The sequence below is a fragment of the Stigmatopora argus genome, chromosome 17, assembly GCF_051989625.1.
Source record: "Stigmatopora argus isolate UIUO_Sarg chromosome 17, RoL_Sarg_1.0, whole genome shotgun sequence".
Classification (NCBI taxonomy): Eukaryota; Metazoa; Chordata; class Actinopteri; order Syngnathiformes; family Syngnathidae; genus Stigmatopora; species Stigmatopora argus.
This window is the reverse complement of record NC_135403.1, coordinates 10,109,502-10,136,494: the sequence shown is the minus strand read 5'-3', so window position 1 is coordinate 10,136,494 and position 26,993 is coordinate 10,109,502. Positions and strand designations below refer to the sequence as shown.

The 26,993-nt window shown below is 37.9% G+C and overlaps 1 protein-coding gene and 1 long non-coding RNA gene across 4 annotated transcripts in view; one reads left to right on the top strand and one right to left on the bottom strand.

Moving 5' to 3' along the window:
* The window catches only part of LOC144091430 (uncharacterized), a 202,581-nt gene that overhangs the window by 60,077 nt on the left and 115,511 nt on the right, over positions 1-26,993 (bottom strand). For all 3 annotated transcript variants that reach the window (XR_013305700.1, XR_013305701.1, XR_013305702.1), the window contains exons 11-12: positions 15,961-16,112; positions 6,159-6,287 (exon numbers count right to left, since the gene is read on the bottom strand). This is a non-coding gene — a long non-coding RNA (uncharacterized LOC144091430). The remainder of the gene's footprint in view (positions 1-6,158; positions 6,288-15,960; positions 16,113-26,993) is intronic.
* The window catches only part of vstm2a (V-set and transmembrane domain containing 2A), a 29,105-nt gene continuing 22,052 nt past the window's right edge, over positions 19,941-26,993 (top strand). Inside the window, exons 1-2 of the mRNA XM_077623728.1 lie at positions 19,941-20,529; positions 21,310-21,476. Coding sequence (XP_077479854.1) covers positions 20,454-20,529; positions 21,310-21,476 — 243 coding nt within the window. The 5' untranslated portion in view covers positions 19,941-20,453. The remainder of the gene's footprint in view (positions 20,530-21,309; positions 21,477-26,993) is intronic.

Genomic DNA, 26,993 nt, shown 5'->3' with positions numbered 1-26,993 from the left:
GTTGGAACAGCAGTTTTTAGATTCACTAGCTATGTATGAAATAGCATATGATGATGCCTAGGTTTAGCTTGGGAAGGCTTTGAAATAACACAAATTATGGGTAACACTATCCGGTAACAAAATAATGGTAGTGCCTTATCCTGCAAGGATTTTTTGTTGCGTCATCAGGGTTGTAATTTAGATCAATCACGTTAAATTACAATTGTTAAATTACCTGTTTTTTTAAGGGGTGAATCGATTGTAGTTAGTCTTTTTCATTAAGAGAATAATTGTTTGGAGATCCTCAATATGTGACTATTTATGAAGTAAATTTCCCAAAACCCATTTTGTTTGTTTTTCATCTATAACAGGACATCTCTAGGTTGATTGTGTTATAGGAGTGGGCAGTAACAGCAATTGTATGGCCAACAATTAATCTCAACTGAAAGGTTTTCATTGGTTTCCCCGAAGCAAAGAACTGAATTTAAAATACCTTTGTTACCGCAATGAATCATTTAATAATAATAGGCACCTTTCAGCGCAGGCAAGGTCACCATTGCAGTCTAGATCAGAACATATCAGATTGTCAGTTGCCTTCGAAAGGATAATCTAGAAGTAAGGTGTGTAATTGGAAAAATGCTGAGGCAAGGCGTAGTCATTGTGACGTGGGATTGCAACAACCAATTAACAGGCACTGTTGCCACTCTTCAATTCTTTTCTCAGAAAGCGTGTCTTGAGAGATTATTATGTGGTGTGAAGAGTATTAAGAAAGATTTATTTTTTCTCCCTTAGATCTTCTCGGGAAATGATAAACCTGTTCAACATGAAATCTTGTTTTGTGATTTCTTCACTTCACTGCACTGCATACACAACATTGCTGAGTTTGTGTCTTGGGATTTCGTCCTTGGGCTGAACCAGCTTTTGTCAAAGGGTGTTACTGTGTTTGAAGTGAATTGCTTTGCTATGTTTGGAGAAAATCATTGAGTTTCTCTGACAAAATGCGCTATGTAAGCAAACACCACATTCTGCCTTCTTTCTTTTTTTAACATATATATACATACATATTTTGAATCAGATGTAGTGATCATTTTACATGATGGTGATGCCGATGCATTTCTTTTTCGAAGAAATTTTGTGTTTGCGCTTAGGTGTCTGATGGAACAGTCGATTCATTACATTATAATCATCATAGGAATTACACAGACAAAAAATTGCAACAATGAGCCATAAGAAAACTTAATAAAACCTCAGTTGCATACACTTGAACAGGTGAGAAGGAACATGGCAGAGGGAGTAAATTAAATGCAAGTAATAGAGACCAGTCACCAGCACAGACAAGGAGAAGAAAAAGGATACTTTGCCAAAGTGGATGATTGACAAAACTTAGATTGTGCATGCAGTGCGTGGCAATTACGTGGGCACAGAACGGTGCTGCTATTGACACGGTTATTACATATTGTAGAACTCTCAATAGCTCGTCTATTATTATCCAAACTATTTTCATCACCTATTGTGATACTCACACCTGTAGGTATTAACCTGTTATGGCTGTTTTGGTGATTTGGGGGTCTTTTTATACTCTCTACACTTTCTTAGTGAGCTGGTTTCCAATTACAAAAGAAGTTAATCTTTTTCTTTTGTATGACGCGCAAATGCATAGCTATGTGTGTTTGTTGAAATGTCATGAGTGATGCATAATCGCCTGGGTTGTGCATATTCTCACAGCTAAAAGGAGAAGAGGAAGATGGAAAGACAGAATTGGGTCAGTATGAGGCTGAGCTCCACAAAGCGCCAGTCAGAACGCTGAATTTATGAGGAGGGACTGCAGGCAACTACGCCGTCACCAGCTTGACCTTCCCATTTTGGCAAGAGAGAAAAATACATACAAGTTCTTCACACACACAAAGATGGTTACTTATCAACCAATTGGTATCAAGAGGCTAAAATGTTCCTTTAGAAGATAATTACGAGTACCTACAAAGAAATAATTTGCCCACTCTAGTCTCCACGTGTTTTGTTGTATTCACAACATTTGACATCTTTTCACATTAGTATCTGCCTCGTTTTCCTCTTTATAGTGCACACTCGCAGCAGCCAAAGCTTCAACAGTGACATTTTTGCAGCGTCAGGTTGCGCTTTGCTTTTTACAGAATCATTTTTCTTCAGAAGGCATTGCTCTTTTTAAGGCTGTAACTATTTTGTTAGAAACTCAATATATTTTGCAGAGGCCACAGATCCACGTCAGACACCTAAAATCATCCCACTATCAACTCACTTCCCATATTCCAACAAAAACTAAATTTTTCCGACATTGCAACCTTGTCAGGATGCCACCCTTCCATCGGTAGACTATCCTGTCACATGAAATTCACAAGTTAGGATTGCCCAACACACAACTTTATGCATATTTGCAATGGTTGGAAGTTTCCGGAAATAAAAGTTTTAATTGATAACATCTATCTCCTGAATGTCTTATTTTATTTTTACAGTCTACTTAGAACATCCTCCCAAGACTGGGACTAATATTGTTTTTCTTCTAATTTAACGCATCTATATTTTGAATATTTTCTATTTTATAATGCGGTGCAATTTCCTGCTTGTTCATGAAACACTATTTTAAAAAGATACTTCAAATCAGCACTTGCTTGTTAATGAAATATATATATTTTTTAAATACTTCAAATCAGTACATTTCCTACAAATACATATTTAAGCAATTGCCTTGGGAAACTAGCATGAGATTTATTTATCCATGCATGTTAAGGCTGGCTTGTTCAGTCACACATGGCTGGATATCTAATTTCACAATACAAGTAACAGTAGAGAAAATTCAATTTGTTTTTGTTTCGCTGCCATTTAAGGCACTTTCCATAAAATGAGAGTGGCTGGCATCCAAAATCAATAGATGTTCCCAAACCCCCGAGCCTAATGGGGGAGATAGCTTAAACCACAAGTTAATTGTTCAGCATTGTCCTTGAAATCGTTGTTTTTTTTTCCTCTATGTCTGTCTCCCATTCTGTCTGCCACTTGTTTACAATGCACTCTTGACTGATTCCTGACTGTCATTCCCCGCAGGATTTGTAAGGATGCGGAGGTTTTGCAACTAATTAACAAACACTAGTATATGCTCAATCTGGAATGTGATTGACAACCTGCTGAGGTTTATAGAAGTAACCCACAGTACTGTCCACACTTTGGTTTTTAAAAGACAATTTCGTACATTTCCCTCATTGTTTGTGCACTGAGCCAACTCTTTTCAAGTAAATATCCGCTTGTTTTCCTTTTCTTAGGTAAACGCTGTTTATTTCTAGTTTTATGTAAAGTCTACCTTGACTTCTTCCAGTCCAAGTATCTTTTTGAAAAATGATTTAATACTTTTTAAAGGTTTACTAAAATGGCAAAACTACCCTGGACAGCTCCAGTCAAATACGTAAGTGAAGCAAATTTATTTGTGCTAATATTTTAATTTATTATTGACTGATAGCTCCCGCATCGCTATTAATGTTATCTGACTTGACCTCACCCATGCTTCACTCTAAAGTAGCATTTTGCTGCCATCTTTAAGCAGGGCAAACGGTAGTTCAACATTAAATTATTATTTTTTTCCCTACATATTTGGGTGCCTCCAAATACTAGGCTGTTGTGAGCAGCTTACTTTTGAGGGGTTTTACATTCTACTGATTTAGAGTCTCTCTTGTAACTCGATTCATTGTTTTGATATTATTGTCTTTTCATCCCCTTTATGCGTCATTCCTTAGCTAAGTTTACAGTAAATTCACTGTGTTGTGGTTTAGTGAAAGATTGATATAAAATCTGTTTGACACAAAGATGCGAATAGGAATCATAACTAAATATGCCGTTGGCAGCAGTGTGCAAAATAAGCAAAACAAAATATTTTATAATCGTTTTGAATATTCCGACTGCCCACAATAACACAAGAAAAAAAGAAAAGAAAATGTTGTGGAGTCATAATTAATCTTTTTTTCTTTCCTTTCTTTTTGAAGGATTTAATGGAAATGCGCAATGGTTGTCAATAAATTATTCAAGTAAAAGAAAAAACAAAATTGGATGGTTTCAGCCAATTTGTCTCGGACTGGCCACCAATGTTCCCTCTAATTTTTCGTTGGTCTGAGCAGAAAGTCAACCTCCCTGAGCGCACTGAGTACCAGTGTGAGCGACATCATCGGTACTCGGATGATTCGCCTAAAGACGTTTCGCCGACGGACGTTTGACAGACGGGCAGGTCGCCGAATGGACGTTCCGCTGAACGTTCATTCGGCCGAACGTAGGTTTCGCCGAAACGGGATTCGCGCGCTCGCCCCGCCCCCGGATCGTGTGTGTACAAGTTTTTCAACCTCGACCCGCGGGCCATATACGGCCCGTTAGGATTTTTAATCCGGCCCGCCGCCGGTGTTGTCCAAATTATAGTAAAAATCAATGTTAGTCTACCATCAATGGCAGCCCGGGAATAAGCACTCTTGGGCGGGCAGATGTAGCAGAACCGAGCCGTAAAATGACAGCAATCGGGTCAAATCCATCCTAAAACAGCATTTAATGATTAAATACAAATACTGGAGCTCTTTGGACATTAGAACCGAGCCCAGGGAAGTGAATTCCTCGGTAAAATGTCATGATGATATCGCGATGGAGGCAAAAAAACGTCTATATACGTCCATTCGTCAAACGGCTCAAAATGCTCTCAAATTCGGTCAAATCCAGCCAAAAACAGCGTTTAATGATTAAATACAAATACTAGAGCTCTTTGGACATTAGAACCGAGCCCAGGGAAGTGAATTCCTCGGTAAAATGTCGCGATGATGTCGCGATGGAGGCAAAAAAATGTCCATATACGTCCATTCGCCAAACGGCTCAAAATGCTCTCAAATTCGGTCAAATCCAGCTGAAAACAGCGTTTAATGATTAAATACAAATACTAGTATTTGTATTTAATCATTAAACGCTGTTTGAACGAACGTTCATTCGGAGACCTGTCAGTCTGTCAAACGTCCGTCGGCGAAACGTCTTTAGGCGAATCATCCGGTTACGACATCATCATTGCTCGCTATGGGCACACCAGTATCACACCTGCCACAAGCAGGTGCATGTCAATGTTCCCTCTAATTTTTCATGTAAAACATGCTGTAAAACACGAAAAACATAAGTGGACAGAGCTACTGCCACTGGCTGTCGCTTTAACGGCGCCATCATGAAGAAAGGGGTAAAAAAAAAAAAAAAAAAAAAAAAAATCCGTTTTTTTTTTTACTGCGCGCCATAGGATTGCTGCTGCGCAGAGAAGACGAGAGTAGTGCGCAATTGCGCACGCGCGCAGCTTAGAGGGAACAGTGCTGGCCACCCAAGCAAATTTGTTTCAAATGCACACTCTGACAGTCTTCCAAAAGCAGATCGTTCAATGGGTGCAAGTACTCAAAAGACATTATGGAAAAGTAGTCTTCACTGTAATATATGCAGTCTGAATTACTCAAGTGTTTCAGCCTCTAAAAAAAGACCCCTCCTTGTTGATCCTCAATTAAAAACAAACATCCTCATGATTAAACTCCAAAGGTGAATGACATTTACTTCCAACTAGAAGTATAATTTGTTACACTTCAATCTGGTTTGGGGTCCAGCTCAGCTGGATAGATGGAACTGTTCACTAACACATACTTAACAATTTTAGATATTTGATTTCATTTTTGTTCAAGCCCGGGCTCTGATCCTTCCTGTGTGACGCTTGCATGTTCTCCCAATGTCTGCGTGGGTTTTCTTTGGGTAATCAGGTGTCCTCCCACATACCCAAAACACAATTGGTAGGCTGAATGAATGCTCCAAATTGCCCATAAGTACGAGTGTGTGCATAAATGGTTGTTTGTCTTGTTGAGCCCTGTGGTGTAAACACTTAATGCCTTGTAGTTAGCTGGGATAGGGCTCCAGCACCCTCATGAGGATAGTCGGCATGGAAGATGAATGAATAACACTGGTGTGTTATTATTCAATAACAAAAGTATTCGCCCATTGAAGAAAAAATAATTGACACCAGTTGTCAAATTAACCTTAAACAGCTCCATCTGACTGAACTGTATACGTTGTATACTATGTTAATTATACACAGTCGGTAACAAAGCCTTTAACATGAGATATGCTGTACCACAGTTACTATAGTTACTGTTAAAGAGACTTACCCCATTGCATCTTGTCACGTGACTTGAATTGTGCGTGTTTTCATATGGTCGGTCAGCGTGTTATACAGGCGGAACAGGAATTATCCACAGCGTCGGCAGATGCTCTCATCTTCGATACACCAACTGAGACTGTCACAGATATGAATATTTTTGCAACTTATGAATATATTCACACTGCATATGCAATACAGGCAGAGTCCATCAGTTGAGTTCTTGGAGAGTCAACCATTTGAAACATCCCGAAACCTATAATGCTAAAAGTGACACACTTAACTACAGAAAAGCAACGCTGTAAAACATATACTACGTAACTGAACAACATGAGAGTGACAATGTTTTTATTTCATCAGCTATTGTATGCATTTTTAATTTGTCTTTTTTGAACATCTTACAAATATATACTTCAGCTAGATGACAACGCTATACAAGACAACAAATTTCCTTTGGAAAATACCATCTGAAAACACTGTGATCCTATTTGTAGCTCACTGACTTTGAATCACAGTCCAATGCTGGATAGATAAACAGATAAAGTTGTCTCGTCTTGCTGCTCTTACCTTACCGATTGTGTCGCTATTTGCAATACTGCTGTATCCAATATTCCGACAATGAGATATGAGGAGATTAGTGGATATTTCCAGTGTGAGACAGAGAGGTTGGGGAATTGGGGGTTAAATGGTCTCAGACCAGGGAGCTCCTACTCTGTTAATCTGATGTTGAATAGCTAATATGTAAGTCATCAAGAACTATATGTGAAAGTGTAACAGGTACAGGACCTGACTAAACTTTACCTTTATCAAATTATTTAAATGGGGTTTTAATTTAGTACAAAAATTATACATGGATTTATTTGGATGTTGTTGTGACCATTGATGTCTATTTGTTTGCATGTGTCTTATGGTGAATAAATCAGGCTAACATTAGCAAATAAAGTGAGACAGGGCTTTGAATGTGTGGATTAGGGTTGTCACCGGAAAGCAGTGATAATAGTTTTAGTAGTGGAGTGTTTTATAATAGATCATAGATGCAAATGTACTTTTACATCCTGTTTCCTGTAGATAATCAGTTCTTCACAATTCATTACCATCAAAACCCTACTCAGCCTTTCACATTTCCTCATTTTGCCACATGTTGATCAGCAAAAAAAAAGAATCAAATGCATTTACCCTTTCAATTTTTTTCTGTACACATATATATACGTATATATATTCGATAGAGGCTTTATTCTAATCTACTTTTCACTCTGCCATTACACCGGCCATTGTGGGCCACCTGGGAAATAATCATAATCGCCTCGCCCACACCACATCTCGCCAAATTGTTCCGGAGCTCAGCGACCTAATACAAAAATGGTACCGTTTGTACTTTCAAGAAATAAGTTTACCCATCTGTATTCAAACTAGGGACAATATATTCTTTCTCGAGAATCACTATCGCAAACTTTCGATGAGGAAATAGGCACTCCTTGTATTTAACAATACGCCAATACCTAAATTGTGATAGTATCAACGTCGTGTCAGTTACGCAGCACAGGGCAGCTGCTGCTCTTTGCATCACTCATGTCGATCCTCCGTGGCACATTAGTGTGACTGAGTGCGGGACAGGTTTTTACATAACGCATCATGTCATCTGGCAATCTGCACTTCATTAGATCCACTCCCCTGGTTACAGCAGGACAATGGGTTACATTTGCTGTTTCACTACACACACTCACACAGCCCGCCTGGTTTACATAGAAAAGGGGCTCTTCCGCTCTTTCATATGGCCACTGGCAATTCTAACAGGCTATGAAAATGGAGAATGGATACCTACAAAGAGTAGCTTCAAAGATTTTAGGAGAACCGATGCTTTTGCTAAAGAGAAGATTGCCAGAGCTGAAAAAGCTAACAAAAATATTTTCAAAACTCAAAACGTATTCTCACATAGCTAGTCTACAAGTTACAAAATTAGCAACTGCCCCCACAAGCTAAAAGCTCTAACCATTTCTTATAAAATCAAATAAAGAAGGAATACGGTTCAGTTGGAGAGTAATTTGTTGTACATTGGATAAACTTAATATTCCAAATCATCCGGAGGTGGTGAATGGGTATTATGTCTCAGAGTTAGCCCTGTTTCTTAAGTGTACACTAAATTTTAGCCAAAGTCAGCCAGGAAAGGCTCATGTTCTTCTACTTAATGCAGGATTTCCTTCTTTGGTAGGTTTTGCAAAAAGCTTCAAGACATGTAGAAAGGCTCAGCATCATTTCATGTATACCAAAGAGTCAAATATACAGGAATTGACTTAGTAACCAAGTACTTTCACTTCTCCAGAATGAATCCCTTGATGACAGAATCTGGTTTCCACACGACTAGTTACACAAAAACAAAGTGCATTCCCAGTGCCACGAAATGATTACATCGTGACTCTGACATTCGCATGTCTCCCCCGCAAAGTCGACCCATAACTGATTGCTCACCCTGTTCACCTCCCATAATGACTCATTTCGACGACGGCAATGCTGAGCCTTGGCCCAGGGACCCGGCAGTAATCCTCCGCATTAATTAGATGACCCCTAGAGATGTCTGCAACTGCATTGCGAGGCACAAAGTCAGTCTCTCTGCTTATTGTTTATAGCTGGCTGTAAAGGTTCCAGCAATGGGAGAGATTAAACCGATCAGGAAGATGAGAGTGGTGGGGATGGTCAGCTGGAGGGCAATCATGACTTACTGAATAGTAATTATGTCAAAATATTATTTGCCTCTTTGGCTTACATTGAGTTCAATATGGTGATTGATTAAGAGTGGACTATTTTCCCTCACTAAAATGTTTTCTTGCATCTAACTAAGCCACTGTCCACCAAAAAGTTAAGGTCATCATCACTGACATAATGCTTCTAAAATTATGAGTTTTGAAACCAGTCAGCATGCAAGTCAATTGGAAAAAAGAACTATCTCAATCCTCTTTTCATAATCTATTTTGCTGCTCTTTTGAAATCGATCAAATATCTCCATACGGTTAGCCCCAACTGGGTGCTTTCCACTCTATCCCTGGGCAAAAGTTACAAAGCGCGTACTCATTCTAAAGAAAGGTAAGACTACGGTAATTTGAATCATGAAAAATTGGGAGGGCCCTGCGACTTGGAAAAAAAATGCACATAGGAGTATAAATTCTTAAGGTGAGAACATAGATAAATTTAAATAAGTAATAAAAAAAGTCCTCTTTATGTGTGCATCCACTGCAATTGTTTAGTTTTTGTGTTTAAGTTAGTCACTCCATCACATGACATTCCAAGTGGTCCATTTGAATCCCATTAGGGATCTTCAGTGAATCAAATTCACAAAGCTGCTGACAAATACACATTCAAACAAAAATACACATGCACACACATACTACTTCACCACTCTCATAATTCACTTGTTATCATCTCCATATGCACACTGTTATGATAGTTGGCAAAGACCCATTGGGACATTAATACGAGACTATGGTATTGGAAAGTACTCTGATATTTTATGGCGCATCACAACATTTTTCAATGCACTCACAATTCATATTCACAGGCTAATAAAGTTCATTTTATGGCTATGTTAAGAAGTGAAAATGTTATATGGGTACACTGCAACACGGAGCGTTACAGACTGTGAGGTGAAGTAGTGCATGGAGTCTGAGTGTACATTGTCTGAATGCGTTTAAATGTTTTAAAGTCATACTGGATTACTCTTGTTTTTATGTGTATGATGGGGATATTTCAAACAAAATTGGAGTACTATATCAAGTGTGCTCCCCTTTCTTGTTTACAAAACAACCAACCTTGGTGTAGAGATTAACTTCTTAACTAATTTTAAAAATATAAGGCCTATATAAGGTCTAACACGTGACAATTAAAAAACAAATGTAATGTTCGTAGGTTCTTATTATTCGTTTGATACACTTGGAAATATGTGTAAAAATCAATTTCTGGAGAAATATTGTTTTGTATGTTAGCCGCTTTTGTTAAGGGAACTGGTACAAGTTAAAAAATCGATTTGTGAGACACTCAAGCAAATTAAAAAATAAGCACAAAAAAATGAAAATGAGCCTTTTCTTTGCAGTTCACCTTCATTCAGCTGAACCCCAAGGCTTTGAGAATAACAATTTACAATAACACATCCGTACAAGTTGACCACGTGACCATGCTCGCCGCATTTGAGTGTTACTGTCTTTTTCTTTCTGCTTTACACAAGAGAAACTACCTTGTAATACTACACTTTGTGTATGTTTTAAAAGCATTAACAGTATCTCAATGACCTCTGCTCGTCAACCAATTGTAAATTCACTCTGTCCATCTCGGGTTCTTTTCTCTCATTTAGCTCTCCTTCTTGAAAGGGATTTTTCTATCAGAACCTTCACGGTGGTTGATCAATACCCTCTGCTCAGGTATGTAATGGATTTGAGATTTCTCCTCATACACATCATGTACTCAGACTCTCTCTTGTGCCCCTTTCTCTGACTCACATTTCAAATAAGAGCAATAATGGATACTTATGCTAAATGTTAAATGTCTTTAAAGCTCACTGTGTGGTAATTGTATTTGTTTTCTTTGAATCCAAAGTAAAACTTGAGAATCTTAATGAAATGTAAAAATTAGCATGAGAAAGACTTAATAAGGAAAATGATTCACAGCCTGTCAGTGTAAGATAAAATGTGACAATGCTGAAAAGAATTTGAGAATATCAAAATACCAAGTGTACAACAAATGGACATGTAAAGAAGTTGCATGTAAAGAAAGTATGACTAGTGAATCAAAGCTAACCACCCACCCGGCATACAGAGTGAGTTTTATGAAGATAGCCAAGCAACACCACTAGTGTATATACAAGTGTTAAAAAAATCCATTTGATGTTGCCTAAGATATGTTAGGCAAGGAAAAAATACAGTTTTTTTCTGATCATCTCCTGCATCATAGATTTCTTGTTCAGGCAATGGAAATTCTGTAGCAGAAAAAAAAAGTTGCTATGCTGCTGGCAACAGACTGGTGGGAAGTGGCACGGAGGGGGGTTATACTGTCTACAGATGAGAAGTTTGTTAGCAAAGTGGGGTTTGTCGTGATGACATCCATGGGCGACAGAGGGAAATTTTGTGATTAGAGTGCAGAGGCAATGTTAGTGCTTACACAGGAATCCAGCTTGGTGTGAGCTCCTAATAAACCAGTTTTTATGGTGGTTATGACACAAATTACATCTGAACAGGTGTGATTTGCAATGGAAGTTTATATTAATGTCAGACGTAAAACTAAAATATTCATATCCTAACACACAATTACAGTATATATTAATGTTCCACACCGTTGTTTCTTTGTACAATGCATATTGAGCATCTAGCAGAAACGTTAAACTGTCAATGATATTGAAATTAATATGATTCATGAAAAAAAGTGTGCTTGTATGGGCCGCTTTAATGGCATGTATGTTTAGTAGCGCTCTTATACAGGATATTAGTCAAATGTACACCTCATTTATCAATGTAAAAATCAGGTAAGTAGGGGGACATATCGGACCAACTATACACATAACAAACACCTAGGGCCAATTTAATCTGAAAACCACTTCCATTACATGGATCCTGCCTTTTAGTGTCGATGGCACATGGCCATCAAGATAACAATGATCAATTTAGCCACCTAACTCAATGCAGCTGGTGATGGCTTATTGATGTTCTCCCATCCTGTGGTGCAAGGATGATGCTGCTGACTGCTGGACTTGCAGGTTGAGTCTGGGGCTGTCTGGAATGCTAAGTGGTGAAGTTAACCTTTTCTCTGCTGAATACGCCATTGTAGCTTGGGTGAAAAACCATATGTGGGGAGCTGAAGAAGCCCAAATAGGCCAATTGACTTTCCTATGAATGTGGCTAAGAGTCATTTATTATTATTGTGGCATGGGATATCTAATGTAGTGCACTACACCTTAAATTATTTCTTTGTCCTACTCTGTCATGAGGCGAGTCACTTGCAGTGTTAATTAATCATCTCTTTGTGCCCACATGTTCTAGTTTAATTTTTTTGGGACAAATATATAGATATATATATAGACCACAGGACTGATCTTCAGTAATAATTATTCAGCTGATTTAGAGCTGTGTCGTGTTAGTATGTGAAGTTGTGTGGTGAGGAGACGTATATCATTCGGGTTTGTAACACTCTTGTATTTATGATAATGCAAATGCGGAAAAAAACACACACTGCATTATTTACTATGTACAAATTGTGTGAATTAAATTCCACATGCTGCATCCACAAGAAAACTCAGTGACGATTGTATCCATAATAATACTAAAGATAAAATGTAGCTGACAGGTTTCAAAGTAAACTTTATGCCCCTCAAAATAAATTAAAAGAAATAATTTTAGCTTTGATATAATTTTCAATCAAGACTTTTATGATAAACTTGGTCCAAATATTAGTTTGTCTTAGGTAGAATCCATTTTGTCTCTTCTTGTGTATGCAGAATGTCACGCGAGTGCATGCCATGAGGTCACAGAGCTGCTTAATTGAAATCATGTCTGAGGTATGGATGGGCGATTCAATTAATGCCTTTGTCAACCATGAACTGCTGACACGCCCAAACCACAGGAAGGTCAGAATAGTCATTCACAAGAAGTAACTGAGAGCAATCATATAGTCTCACAAACAGTTGTCAGTGTGGATTTAAGAGATTTTCCTCTTTAGCCCAGGATTGTCTCTCTTTACACCTGTCGCCTTTCCCATTTTCCAGGAAAAAGGCCAATTTGATTAACAGACAAAGGTTCCATATCAAAGTCCTTTCTAGCACATTTGATTCAGGCCAAAACTGGGTCTTTAGAGTACATCTTGAGCCAAATGCACTTAAAAGTTAAAAGTGCATGCGGTCAATGGGGAGTCAGTGCAAAATAATATGGCTGAGAAAGAGTGAACCTACTCAGGCCGAAAAGGCACAGGCATAAAATATTAATTTCAAAATTTCTCAATTTTGACAGCCAAGTGTGCAAGCTCCTCACTTAGCTGTTATATCCACTGCCTCAAAAGTTTTGCTGTAGTTTTCCCAATCCTAGGTTCACGGTCCAATACGTTACTTAATTAAGCATTGTATAGCAAACTACTGAATGTTTCTCATAAATATGTACGGTTTTTTTTGCCTTCCATGTCTCTTTAACATATTATACTAAGATTCTCAGTCACTCAGGTCATGGATGACATTTTACCACATCGACTAGAACTGAAGCTCTAATGGGCAGCTTGGATGGCTTACTTGTGCTGCTGACAGTCCTCTTTCTGTTTATCTAACCCTGTGATAGATGGGCTGTGGAAATGTCCTCTCCCTTGTGTAGCTGCAATCAGTTGGCCCATCACTACTGATAACATAACGTGCCAAAAACACCACCTCACAATAAGGCAAGGCCTCACAACAAACCAGGTTAATGATACAGGAGGACTGGGGGTCACCCTTTGGACTCACAGACAATCAGTGTTGTATTTTTCTTTCCATCTGAAGAAATTTGTCATCTAATCTGTTTACCTTTCGTGTGAATGCAAAAATGACAGTGAATACATGATAAAAGGTAATTAAATGCTATATACATAATGGCAGAATATTATGACTATCATGTCATGGCATGATATCAGGTTTTTTCAAACACTATTAGTACTAGTAATCCTTATTTATATCTAGCTGTAATGAAATGTGTATGACGAAAAAACGGTATCATGTGTTCCATGCTATAAACTTTAAAGATTGTGCATCTTAAATGATATTTAAAGAAAAAATATTTGTACAGTGAATGAGGTCAATCTCCTCATCATTGCGAGACAGACTGGAACATTTATGTCAAGGACACTTGACGCCGTTCTACATTTAGTTGGGTGTTGGAGAGCAACACTCAGATAAAGCATAAATAATAAACTAATGAGTATTTTCTCCTACTGAAAAACAAAGAAAGAAAAAAAACTCTACATCCTTGAACTAGCAGTCCTGAAGTAGATTTCCGATAGGTCAAGAACCAGATTCTGGTCATATGCTACAGGTAGGAGCAAAGAGGGTCACACAATGATGGATGTTGACCCAATAGATATAACCTTACAAAAATTAAACTTCACAAAGTGCAGCCTTCCTCTCAGTCAACAATCAGGTGGCCATTTTCCTTTTTCAAGAATAGTTGGCAATATTCACAGAGCAGAAAGTAAAGGACCTCTGCTATTGGATTAAATGAAGTCAACATCAGAATATCAAGAAAAAAAGGGGCTGGGGAATATTTAATATCATCTCAAACGGGTGATGAAAAGCTCAAGGACACAACAAGATTGGAACCGTCACTTGCATTCCAACCATGGCCTCAGGGCACTGAATTTATCATTGTAATTCTGCTATTTGCCCACAGTGCAATGCTTCTGTAAATGTAGTGTGTTGGGTTCTGTATTAATACAAAGTAGACTAAATAAAATCATGATCACATTTTGTTTGTGTCTTAATTCATCTAGAATTTCACTTTAAACAATTTACAGGGCCAACATGTCTTAGTGCAAAGCCGAGCCGAACAAAGAACGATCAGATTTATGTAGTACGCCGTGTACATGAGTCGTTGTACTCTATGTTGATACAAGGACATATTTTCTCACTCTCTGTCCTTTGCAGATGCACGCAGATTGTTAGTCATAAATACCAGAAGCCTAATATGACTGCTACATAGACCTAAACGTTTTGTTTTTATCCAGCTTTTGTCACAGTGATCTATTCAAACCATCGGTTCGCTACACCAGACCTAACGAATCGAGGACGCCGTTCTGCCTCAATAGTCATAGTTAGCATACAGATTGAATGATACAATAGTGGGTCCAGTTCATGCCATTCAAGCTCTCCCAATGGTGTCGACTCACTGCGCCTCAGCACATTTCCTCAGAGCATCTCCCAGTCAAAACTCTATTTGCAGGGTCCTCAGAGGATTATATCTTAAGGAACCATGTGGACCTTAGAGCATACAGTATCTCAAAAGAAGGTGACCCTTTGTCAAGATGCAATAAGCTGTCGTTTTGCATAATGGCAATGTTATAGATTTTACACATAGAATATTTATGTCTTTAAAGTATTTTTATTTCCAGGTCCTTTAATATACTATTAGGTCAATCTATTAATTAGGCATGTATGTATACATGCATGCATGTGTGTATATATATATATATATATATATATATATATATATATATATATATATATATATATATATATATATATATATATATATATATATATATATATGTATGGTTATGTATGTATGTATGTATGTATATGTATATATATTTTTCAGCAACACGCTTATTTATTTATATATTTATTCATGTATTTATTTTATTTATTAACTCACTTATTACCTATCTATTTATGTCTAAAATGCCTTTCCTATATCTGCATTCTCACCCTCTTGCTACTGTGACAACGAAATTTCCCGAATATGGGATGAAAAAAGTTATCCAATCTAATCCAATCCAATAGTACACAGGTGTTTAGCCCATTGGCCTCAAGGTTCTGAATCTCCATTTATGTTAATGTTACTAAGACAAATGGAAGAAAAGAAAAACTCCCCTACATTGGTGTTGGTTTCTTCAATTAAAACAAGAACTTTCTCTAGGGAAAACAGTGAGTGCATTCTAGTAGAAAAGTCATGTCATTTTTATTTGACACTGTACTTCCGCTTTTTGTCTGAAACGATTGGGACATTCCTCTGATTATTTTGTATTTTGTTCCAGCACTGTGCTGCTTAATGACTGAAAGGTGTTTTTCCCCTAATTGTTTTTTTTCCTGTGTGTGTCACACTCACCAGTGCGAAGTGGAAGAAGCTCGGGTTCCATGTCTGGTCACTGATGGATGAGTCCTGTTTTCAGCTGCCAACTGTGTCCCCGCAGCAGAGGCCACCCCCAGCTGCAGGGGATCGGACTGGTGAGCGGGCCAGCAGCCAGGTTGTTGATGAAGCTGCAGATGGGACACAGATAACATGAGCCAATTTGGTGAATATTTCAATTTAAAAAAATACAACGGCAATATGTCTTAGTCATCACCATTGAGTCATTGTTCTAATAATGATGAGGATCAACAGGATTTAACCCATAAATATTTTGGTCATGAATGTATTAGACAGCCAAATAATTTTGGCTAAGATTCAAACTCAAGGTATGTGCAAAATCAATTGAATTGAATGCATTTATTGTCATTATACAAGTATAATCAGATTTAAAGCTTCACCATGAAGTGCACAAATAACAACAACAATCAATGTTAGTGTTCAACCAGTTTCTAAGTTCTTACAAAACAAGAGATGTAAAAAGCATGAGCCAACATTGATCTTGAACAGCATTTGCACGATTTCTGGCAAATTCAGTTCAATCTCAATTATGTAAATCTGCTTGAACTTGAAATTCCTCACATGTGCCAAGGTCAGAGAATTATTATGTGCGTATGCATTCAAAAGTTCAGACTCATTTAAAAGGTCTTTCCTTGACATATGCTTCATTTATGGGTCCATTATGAGATAATTAGTGTGACGGCATAGTGTTGTTCGGGTGTTTCATCTACATGCTTCAGGGTCTCTTTTGTGCATATTGGCTCACCGTCATGCACTGCCTTTTTAAAGCCAATGACGATTTGTGTTGGCCCAGCTAACACAGAGCCATGCTGAAAGAGCAATTAATTGTTCAGTCCTTCTGACTTTGAAGACCATTATGGAGAAAATGTTCCAAACAATTTCACTATACACATTTTGTTCTCTGTATGATTTATTTTGATATGCTCATAGATCTGCCCATGGAGCACAAAGATGGCATAAACATAAAGATCTTCCAGAAACCGACCGTGGTGAGACAGGTAATTATCATTAAGCAAGAAACTGTGTTTAGATTGCCACGCTGCTATCATTTACCTCATCACCTGGCTGGAAGCAGCACAATGCCATAATATGGCCCTCTAACTTTTGCAGAAGAGACTGTTTATCATCACGGGTCGTAATTATACCTGAGGCTCGACACATTTAAATGGATTTGCTGTGGAGCTGATAGCTTAAATATTTGATTAGATGCTTTCGTTGATGTGTGACTAGCTTTGCATTTTAGCCGGTAAAGAGGCTCACAGGTACCTCTCAGAGCTGATTGTGTTTGCTTCAATCATGACAAGATGAAAGACTTACAGAGACAACATCATTATGAGGCACAAAAAGTCATTTGTCACAGGTCACCAATTTGAAGCACGGTCCCATTTTATATGTGACTCAGTCATGAGATGAATACAATCATGATTTCAGACAGATGCGTTAAAAATAGGAACCATTTCTTGATCGCAAGTGGTCAAAATTGAGTCTGGGGTAAAAACTATTCAGTCTACATGGAGGCCATCTTTTTGAGTAGAGTCCAATTTGAAACATGTAAATATTTGGATACCCATGTACCACATTATGAAGGCCGGATCGCCTTTAAATTTCACAATTAGTTTTCATATACTCAGTGCTGTTGTTTCATTTTAAAGAATTCTGAATGCTACAGCAGCTGGATTACATTTGTTAGTTTTTATGTAGGTGCAAAGGATGCAACAGTAAGGCACAAATACTTCTATACTGGAACTCATGGATGCTTAACGTTTCATTTTCATGAATTACCATTCAAATTCAAGTTGCTCTGGACAAATACAATATCATAACCGGGCAACCTTGGGTAGAGTGATAAGGAAATATGAGAGTTCGGTGGAAAGCATTATGATTGTGGCAATCATATTAATGAACATTGCTGAATGCTAAGGTAATTAATTACTGCTTGCATCATCAACCTGGAAAAAAAAAGAGTGTTTAATTATTTTTTGTTGCACTCTGTTGCACCCGGAGAGCATCATGGAGTGTGCTCAGGCTGACAAAATGGATGCTGGCAGGGAACCAGCTAAAGTGTGGTTTCACTGCCTAATGGCCATTGTACTGGCAGACCAGATGCTCTTCGCCGTGCACTGAGTTAAACTGAGAAGGACTGCATCAAAAGTGACTCAGCATCACTCTTATTTGTCCGTCTGGTGAATGATCAAAGTGTCGTTGTAGAGCATCACAGCAATGCCATAGAATATTAATATTGCCTCAAGTGTGTTTGTTAAAATGTGGGCAACTTTTCAGTGAATTAAACAAGAGTCTGAAGGACCTAAACATACAGACTCCAAATCTGTAGTTGATGTTACGATACTGTTCGCCCATTAAGACATGATAAGGTGTCGAGATTTGATGCAACAACTATTACCACCAATGAAATTTGGACCAAACAATTCTAACTTGTCCACATTTTAAACTCATCTATATTCCCATTTCCATATAATTAACGCAATGAGACACAGAATGAAAACAACGGAAGTTCTGACAGGAGCGCCAGTTTGACTGTTTGCCTTTGCCTTCCGACCTTAACACTGAAATTCAGCTTTCATTCCACTATTTGAAAAATAGTGACTTAGTAGGTGGTAAGTTCACCACCTCAAACGTCAAAAGTGCAACCAACTTGCACTCATGGTAATCCATTCCACAACCCTCCCTCCACCAGTTTCACTCCGTAGGGAGTTCTTCAGAGACTTCAAAAGAGCACCCCATGCGCTACACTCATAGTAGTACAAATTCTTCTGAAAAGAATGTGTTTCCTGAGAACGTAGCAGTAAAGTTATGTTTCCATTAGAATACTAAAGTCGTGAACTTACATTTTCTTCAGTTTTCTTATTACTGGAAATAAAGGCAATCACAGTTTAGCAAATACATGTTTAGCATTTTTGTTTTGTAAAAAACACTTGGGTTAGGTTTTGCAAACATTTCTTGAATGTAAAACACCTGCTTTTGCTTTAAACTATTTGAAATTAATGACTTTTTATAATATAATGCAATTATGGTGCGAATTGTGATTCGTACACTTATCTTTAAATAAATAAAACAATAACTGTGATAAAAAATGATTACTTATACAAGCGTCTTGCATAAATTATTCTTATTTGTGTTGTTTGGTAAAAACTGAGAATAGCTTCAATGTAGTTTCAAAGCAGATTTACACCTCTGATCATCACAGATGCTCATATGCTCAACTTCATAATAATTGTTTACCACCTTGGCTGGTCTATCTTTCAGACTTTAACACTGCGCCTAGGGAGGACAATCTAAGGAAAATGTTTAATCAAATTATACAATCAGGGTATTGAGATGCATAGATTATCTTTGTTATTCTAGAATAACTGCAGTTTTGAAGAGGTCATTCTCCAGTTGATCAAAAAGCTACAATAGCAAACTGATCTGCAATAGTGCGGTAGTAAACTAAAGTGAAGAACAACATGCACATTCTAAATGACTGTTATTTATTCCCAAAAGAACAGCATAATTATGCCTTGGAAAAAAATGAAAGAAAGAAACACGGGCCTGTGAGTAGTATATTTCATTTTAGGAGTCACTATTGGAATTTTTTTTTTTAAGTCAAAAGGTGATTTATCCAGTTGGATGCCCCCATATTGTACTCTGAATACATTTTCACTAATCCAAGGAGTGGCACGATGTGTGCATAATGTAAGAGGACTGCATGTTCCCAGTCTGCCCATGAGACTAATAATATTCCACCGGGATCCTTTTTAAACTAATGACTTATGACTCGCAGCACTTGCCCTGCCGTAACAGCGCCCCCCACCCTCATTTCATCTTCCAGGGCTGCTTTTCCACACTTTAAGTACCCTGCAATTTTGGCCACGCCCACCTTCAACCAAAAAAAAAAAATCCATACTAAAGCCACCTTACATTCTCTTTGGAATAAACAGGAATGTCAAATTGAAGACCAAAAAAACAATTTGTTGAGCATTCTAACGTTTGCTCGCTGAAGATTTCACACCGCAAAGGGTAGATATTTGCATAAAACTGCAGAGATATGCAATGTTTTAAATGAGTGGCCCGAGGATGGAGAGCTGAAGAGGAGCTTGGGCAAGAAAAAAAGAAAAAAAAGTGAAGAGCGAATGGCACACAGTGATTCACCAGCAGACTGACTGACGTCTCTCCGGTGTTGCACAGCAAGTCCCGCAGCCTGCTGCTTATTTTGCACACTCCAGTCGAGCAGTCGCCAGTCGCCACGCACGGAAAAAAATAGCGGACAGGAAGAAGTTGAGCAACGACTGGCGCTAGTTTTGCGGCATGTGCAACCTGCAGCAGCCTCCGCTTACAAACAGCAGCTCTGCAAGTGTTTGATTTGTTCTTTTTTTTTCTTCATCCTTTTTCCCTGGCTTCGTCTTTTTGCCCCCTTCTGCAGCTCATGTAAAGAAACCATTCACAGTGCAACGATGAGGACTTCTCACGATACCGCTGGATTTATTTTATTGGCTGGGTTTTGTGTGCATTTCGGATTTTCCTTTGAAGGTAAGATTTGCCAGGCTTGTCAATTTGAGAAACTATTATAAAAAATGATGTTGTCTGGGAGTGCTGCCCCATATCTTCAAGAGCAAAGTCATAAATCTAATGAGTGAGGGGGTTTAAAAAATGTCACAGACAGGGGACAACGCCATTGCGATGAAAGACCGAGCAGAAAAAAGGGGGAAAGGATGAAAATGCAACTGGTGATTGCTGATATGTCCAAGTATGTCGCGTATGAAATCCCCTGGTGATATAAATGCCTCGTGGAAAAAAAAGCGGTTCAGGACCACGGATAGCGGCTAAATGTCACTGTCCAATGTCCTGAAAAGCATCTGCCCTTCATCAAGCATCGGGTTTCACTTTCTCGATGCTTCTTGGGGGCATAATAAATACAGAGACATCTGAAAGACCACCACACCAAACTAAATAAAATAAAATAAAGAAAAACAAATATTTATTCCTAATTTATCAAGTGGTTTCCGCAAGTCATCTTTCCCTTTGCCATCGTCTTAACTCACTTAATTAAAAAAAAAACTAATGGACAGTCAAATGATTTATTCCATTCATCTTTTTAGCGCAATGTGCCCCTTTTGATGAGAAATTGGGAGGTACAGAGACCTTTCAAACTCCCCAGTTAATGAATTCCTGCTTTTTTTAGGCGTGCAGACATTACTAAATCATAGCTACAATGCTTTCTCTCATTCCCTTGCTCTCCTTCTTTTCTTCACTTATGATCTCCGCAACTCCCACCCCCACCCCCACGCATCTCCATTCCATCTTCCGCAGGTCGCTTCACTGATCTACCCTCTAACATGACGGTTAAAGAGGGACAAAACATAGAGATGGCGTGCGCGTTCCAGAGCGGAACCACGTCAGTTTATTTGGAGATCCAGTGGTGGTTTGTGAAAGTGCCGGAACCTACTGAGGCTATGGAGGATGTGGAAACTGAAGAGGTAAAAGGGAATCTGCTGGTTATGTGTTTAAAGTCATGCATTCATTTTCAGAATAAGCAGCATTACCCCCCGAGCCAACATTTTTTTGTTTGTTTTTTTGCCTGCAGAGGAGTATCAAATCTGACCTTTAAATGGGATAAAAATGGTCAGAAAGTTTGTATTCTCTCATGACACTTGCACATTTCTATGTGGGTAGGTCAATACCCCAACAATGGCTATTCCAGAGTATTGAAGTATTGTAAGATCATCCTTCTTCAGACTGATCTTTAAATAGAGGAAGCTCATTAAACAAGGACTAATCTGAGGATTTAAAAAAATGGAGAAGAAAGAATTGCTCATTTGGGATATTAATTACATGATCACTATAAAAGTGAATGTAAAAATATATGAAAATGTCTACTGTGGCCAACGCATATTCTCATGAGTTTGCTTCCTTAAATAGTGCATTTCATCTCATGTTTTTTTTTTTTTTTTTTTACAACTAACTATGTACTCTGCTGTGCATGTCAACTCAATCTTGAGCAAATGAGCCTATGCTCAGCGGATGAGAGTGTTTTAAATATGTTTACTGGATGGATTTGGACGCTTACATATTGTATGGCAGGTATCTGTTTGCGTCACGAGTGACAAAAGGTTGGAGCGTCTTTGTGACAAACATCAAGCTGAGCTCTATGAATCAGCATGACTTCAGGCAGTGGTATACATACACTGTGTGTGTGTGTGTGCGCGCCACAGTGTTTTGGAAATCCATGAGGCTTTAATTATTGTTCCTTTGTTGCAGAGCTCTTATAACATCATTGGCCAGGCTTTGATGTGGATTTGATCCCACATGACTCTTGGGTGTTAGGCTTAAGTGGCCTACTGATGCCGACATTACGCTCTTGCCTGTATGTATTACTTGAAATGCTGTTTGTCCAGTAGGGAAAGGGAGAGAGAGGAAATTATAGCAACTATGACACTACAAGATCAAAAGAGAAGGATGTAGAGTCAAGAATGTGTTTGAAAGGATGACATTTCGACAAAACTGGCAGCAATTAAACAGAGAAAAACATGTTGGCTGATAACAGGGGTGTGTGGGTTGCTGCATTTGCTTTCAACTTCCAAGGACGTACTTTCCTATGAGCAAGTCAACAAATATTGCTGAAATGTATTTTTTCCCTCCTTGTAAAAAAATAATTAAAAAGCTTACGAGGTTGGAGCTTTTGTTTGCGCAAATTATTAAGATGCATATTTCCATGCAAGCATCAAACTGTTGGTGATGTACATTCGCATACCACTAGAGGGAGAGAGTCACTGCTTTTAAAAAATTGCCCCCAAAAAAACGTTCTCAGTTTTTGCAGGGCAAATAGCATTATTTTTATATTCATTTATATTTGAAACATATATTGGATCTCCATGATTATCAAATCCAGTTGGAAATATATGACATTTGCCTAATATCTCCTTCTTAGAGTAAACAAACTGAAATTCATTCTCTGGAGACTGCAAGATACACACAATCTCCAGATTGTGTTATATGTTATACAATCAAACTGGACTAACTTAGCAATATGAGTATTACTGTGCTTAGATGAGTTCATCATGCGTCCCCTCAACAGTGATGCATTTTCGAAGGGGTAGAAAGTCTTTGACGCAGTTCACTTCGAAAATGATGGGCTGGTTGAAGTCGTCCTAGTGGTATGCGTGTCTTGCTGATTTTTTTTCTACTAACATGCTTATTTTTGCCATCATATTGGCACAGATTTTAAGTGTCCCCAAACTCGAGCTTGGTTACGTAATGACTGCCGTTCCATATCAGCCTGCCAATAAGTGATACAAGGCAGGGTGGCTCCATGCCCTCATGACGTTTAAATCTATTTCTGCACTGACCATGTGGATGTGTTAGATCAGGTTACTTTTTTGCTTTCTTCAGCCAAGCAGTGGGCTTGACCATTGACCTACAGTGTGTAACCCCTACTTGTTGTTTTTAGAGAGGCTGCAATTACTGATTTCTCTGGACTTACAGTAAAGTGTTGGCTTGGCTTACCAGTACCTCACAAGCTTTTATAGTTTGAGTTGACTGATTTTCTTTGCATTATTGCTAGATGAAACAAATAGATAATGAGAATTTTTGCCTCACAGCCATTGTTGTGACTTGGGTTTTCCTAACATTCAGTACAGGTTAAACTGTTTTCATTGTATTCTGATAGACCAAAATATTCTATTTTTGAACTGCCTGAACTGATTTATGGCTTTTTTATTCATTTTGATTGATGAATAATAATGTAAAATGAGGACATTGTTGTATGGGTTCAGATAAAGAAAAAAGGACATGTTTTGGGCCACCACTGGAGCTTCTTTACTTTTTTCTGATTGCGGTGTTGTATATAAGTAGAAATTAATGTAGTTCAATGTGTTCATAGTTAATAATTCTGCTCAATTTAGTGCCGGTAGATGGAATGGCATATGATTTTTGCAACATATGTGAAACACTGAAGGCTTATTTAACATCATGTTTAAAATGTGAAATATCAAGTATGACTTTACAAGCTAATGATCAGCATTCACTGTGAAGGTTACATAAAAGAGCAAATTTATCATATTACCAAGTCATTTATAATTCAATCAGTGTCGCCATGGCGGTAATATCCTTTCATTAGATATGCGGCCTTTATACATTGCGTACAAGATACAATGTGGCCTACAGTACATACAGGCATATTGCGATGGTAATTGTTGTCTTTTTAAAGTATTCACCCTGTCGCAACTCTAACTTTATCAGTAATTATTAAACATTTTTCTTAAGAATCTGCTGGTTTTGACAGGAACTTGTCCAACTATGGTTAAGCATGTTTTAGGTATTTGGAGATGATCTATAGGTAGGTTTGATTTTTTCACACCATCCTTCACCTCTGATATATTTGGCCTGTCATGCCAGGCTTTAACTAGAATGGTGCTTTTGGTCTACTATTTCCTTACTATATATTCCTCATAGTGAAAACTGACAGCTTGCATCTCTGATCTCTCCTTGTATCCCTATCATAAACCATGAGGTTGAGAGCAATCTTTGTTTTAAGATCTTCTGAGAGTTATTTTGAGGTTACCAGGATGTATTTAAAGAATATAAAAGAAAGAGACAAACACAAAAATGGTCTTCCAATAACCAGTGCTCTAGGTATTTAAATGAAGAAACAACAAGGGCGATTAAATTTCTGTCCTGAACTTCTTTTGGTTAAATATATAAACACCCAGACACATTTTACTCTATTTAAACTGTTATGCATCCTTAACATATATAATATTTAACGGGCCTGTTGCTTTGGCTAGCTTTATTTTTTCAGTTAACTAAACCTAGCCAAATGTACAGTATATGGGCCTGTGTGGCGCCGATAACACATCAGAAGAGCAGTTTTTAACCTAGGGGGCTGTGGGCGAAAAAAAAAAAGAGTAGAGCTGATATATTCTCTCTCTCTCTCTTTCTTTCTCTCTCTCACTCTCTCGCTGTCTCTGCTTAAGGAGCTTTGACTAAAATGACTCATTTACCTTAAAGACACCCCAAAACAACAGACAATGCCAGTGTTTATACAAAACAATTTTGAATGGACATATATATGCACATTGCCTTCTCCAAAACAATTTAAAGTTGGGGAGAAAAAAAAGCAAGGCACTTTGTCTCTGCAACCAATATACACACAAGGGAGACACAGTCCAATTCATGTAGAGTATGTGGATATCAAGGCTAGGACCTATTTTCCTCAACAACTTCAAATAAAATAAAATACAATGCAGTGAAATAAAGTAGTCATACTACTAAGAGGATTGGCTACATCTGTGAAGATGTTGATTTAAGTCAGAAGAACGAAAGAGAGTCAGGTAACAAAATTTATATATATGAGCGAATCACTTGCTGCTACAAAACACAAACAGATTGCTGCTTCATTACTTAAGGTATTGCCGCAGCTGCTCTTATTCAAACGGACAATAAATCAGGGTGTTTTTTGCCTCCTAGTTTTCCTATGCAAAATGGCACATTTATTGATGGAAAGGCTGGAGGATATTATCTATTCAAATCAAAACAGTACCACACTTTGGTGCTAGTTTATTAGAATGTCTCTTCGAAGCAACAGTTTAATGCGAGAAGACTCTTGATGATAGTAAAATGCATGGATGGAGCGCTTCAGGAGTCATTCCATTTTCATCAATATAAACATTGGCTTTTATGTGAAGAATACATTTATTCAGTGGGCTCTCTAGTTGCTGCCTGTTTATCACATCAATATTAAGGGACAGCACAGACATTTTATATTGGCATATAGTGTGGTTGTGGTACTAATGCTAAATTTTTAATGATATTACTTACTGATGGTATGTTGGTTTGGTGCAGGAGGTTATGTCTGAAACAGTGTGGATGGTTGTCTCTCGGATTTCCCTGCGATTGACTAGTGACCTTTTCAAAGAATAGTCTGCATCTATGCATGTATCTATGATCCTGAATAGCATAATAGGAATTGATGGCTAAAAATAGAACACCAGGTGTTTTATAAGATATGAGCAGTGCATTGGGATCGGGACAAATCCCTGCTGCAATGTTAAAAAGAGGAAAAGTGATTGATATTCCAAAGGGATTTCTTTGTAGCACAATTCCTGCAAAATGGTGGCAACTAACAAGCAAAGTAAAGCACTTTACTTCATTTGTGTGGAGATGTTGACATTCATTTAAAGTACCACAACTTTGCAAAACTGTTACATTTCCAATTTTTGAATGCATTGCTGCACTACACGTGTCTTTTATTCTTATGGTGTGGATGCAGTTCATGCCTAAGTTGATCAGTCTTTTTCATCCAAACTAATCTCCCCTCTGCTGCTTGTCATGAAGTCAATACACTAAACAAATCTTTACAATTCCTTCCCCCGCTAATTCTATTTGATTTAGGATTATGCTTGGATGTAAGGGGTATATTGAGTTATGTATGTGAAGGTAGTGATCCTAATCCTTTTAAACAGCACTTGTAGAGCATGGTCCCAAGCTCAATAATAAGTACACGGGGAAAAGAAGCTTAGAATCATTGTACATATTTTTTATAAATAAAATATTGACACGTAGGAATTTAAACTACAACAGTGCCTTGTTATGAATACCACAGTATTAACTCTGGATATGAAATAATGCAGTTTTGTTGTACCCAGGTATTTGGGTACATAAAATTATAGACACAAAACTTGTGCTATTCAAAAGTGGTATTTTCATGTTTTAGCAGCAAAAGATAGTCAGGCACATAAAAAAATATTAGCTCGAAGGAAAAGTGCACATTCGTAATGTTGAATTTATAATAGATTCATTCTAAATTTAATATCCTCCAACATTGCCTAAAGTGTATTGCAGCACTTCAGTTGAATTCACCTGATGTGGGCTGTGTTAAACCACATTTCCATTTAAGTCAGATACATTAAAAAATAGGCAAGAGGACACAATGCAAGACTGCCCACCAGCAAAATGTGGGATAAACTGGGTCCTGTGGTCAAAATATAAATGTACCA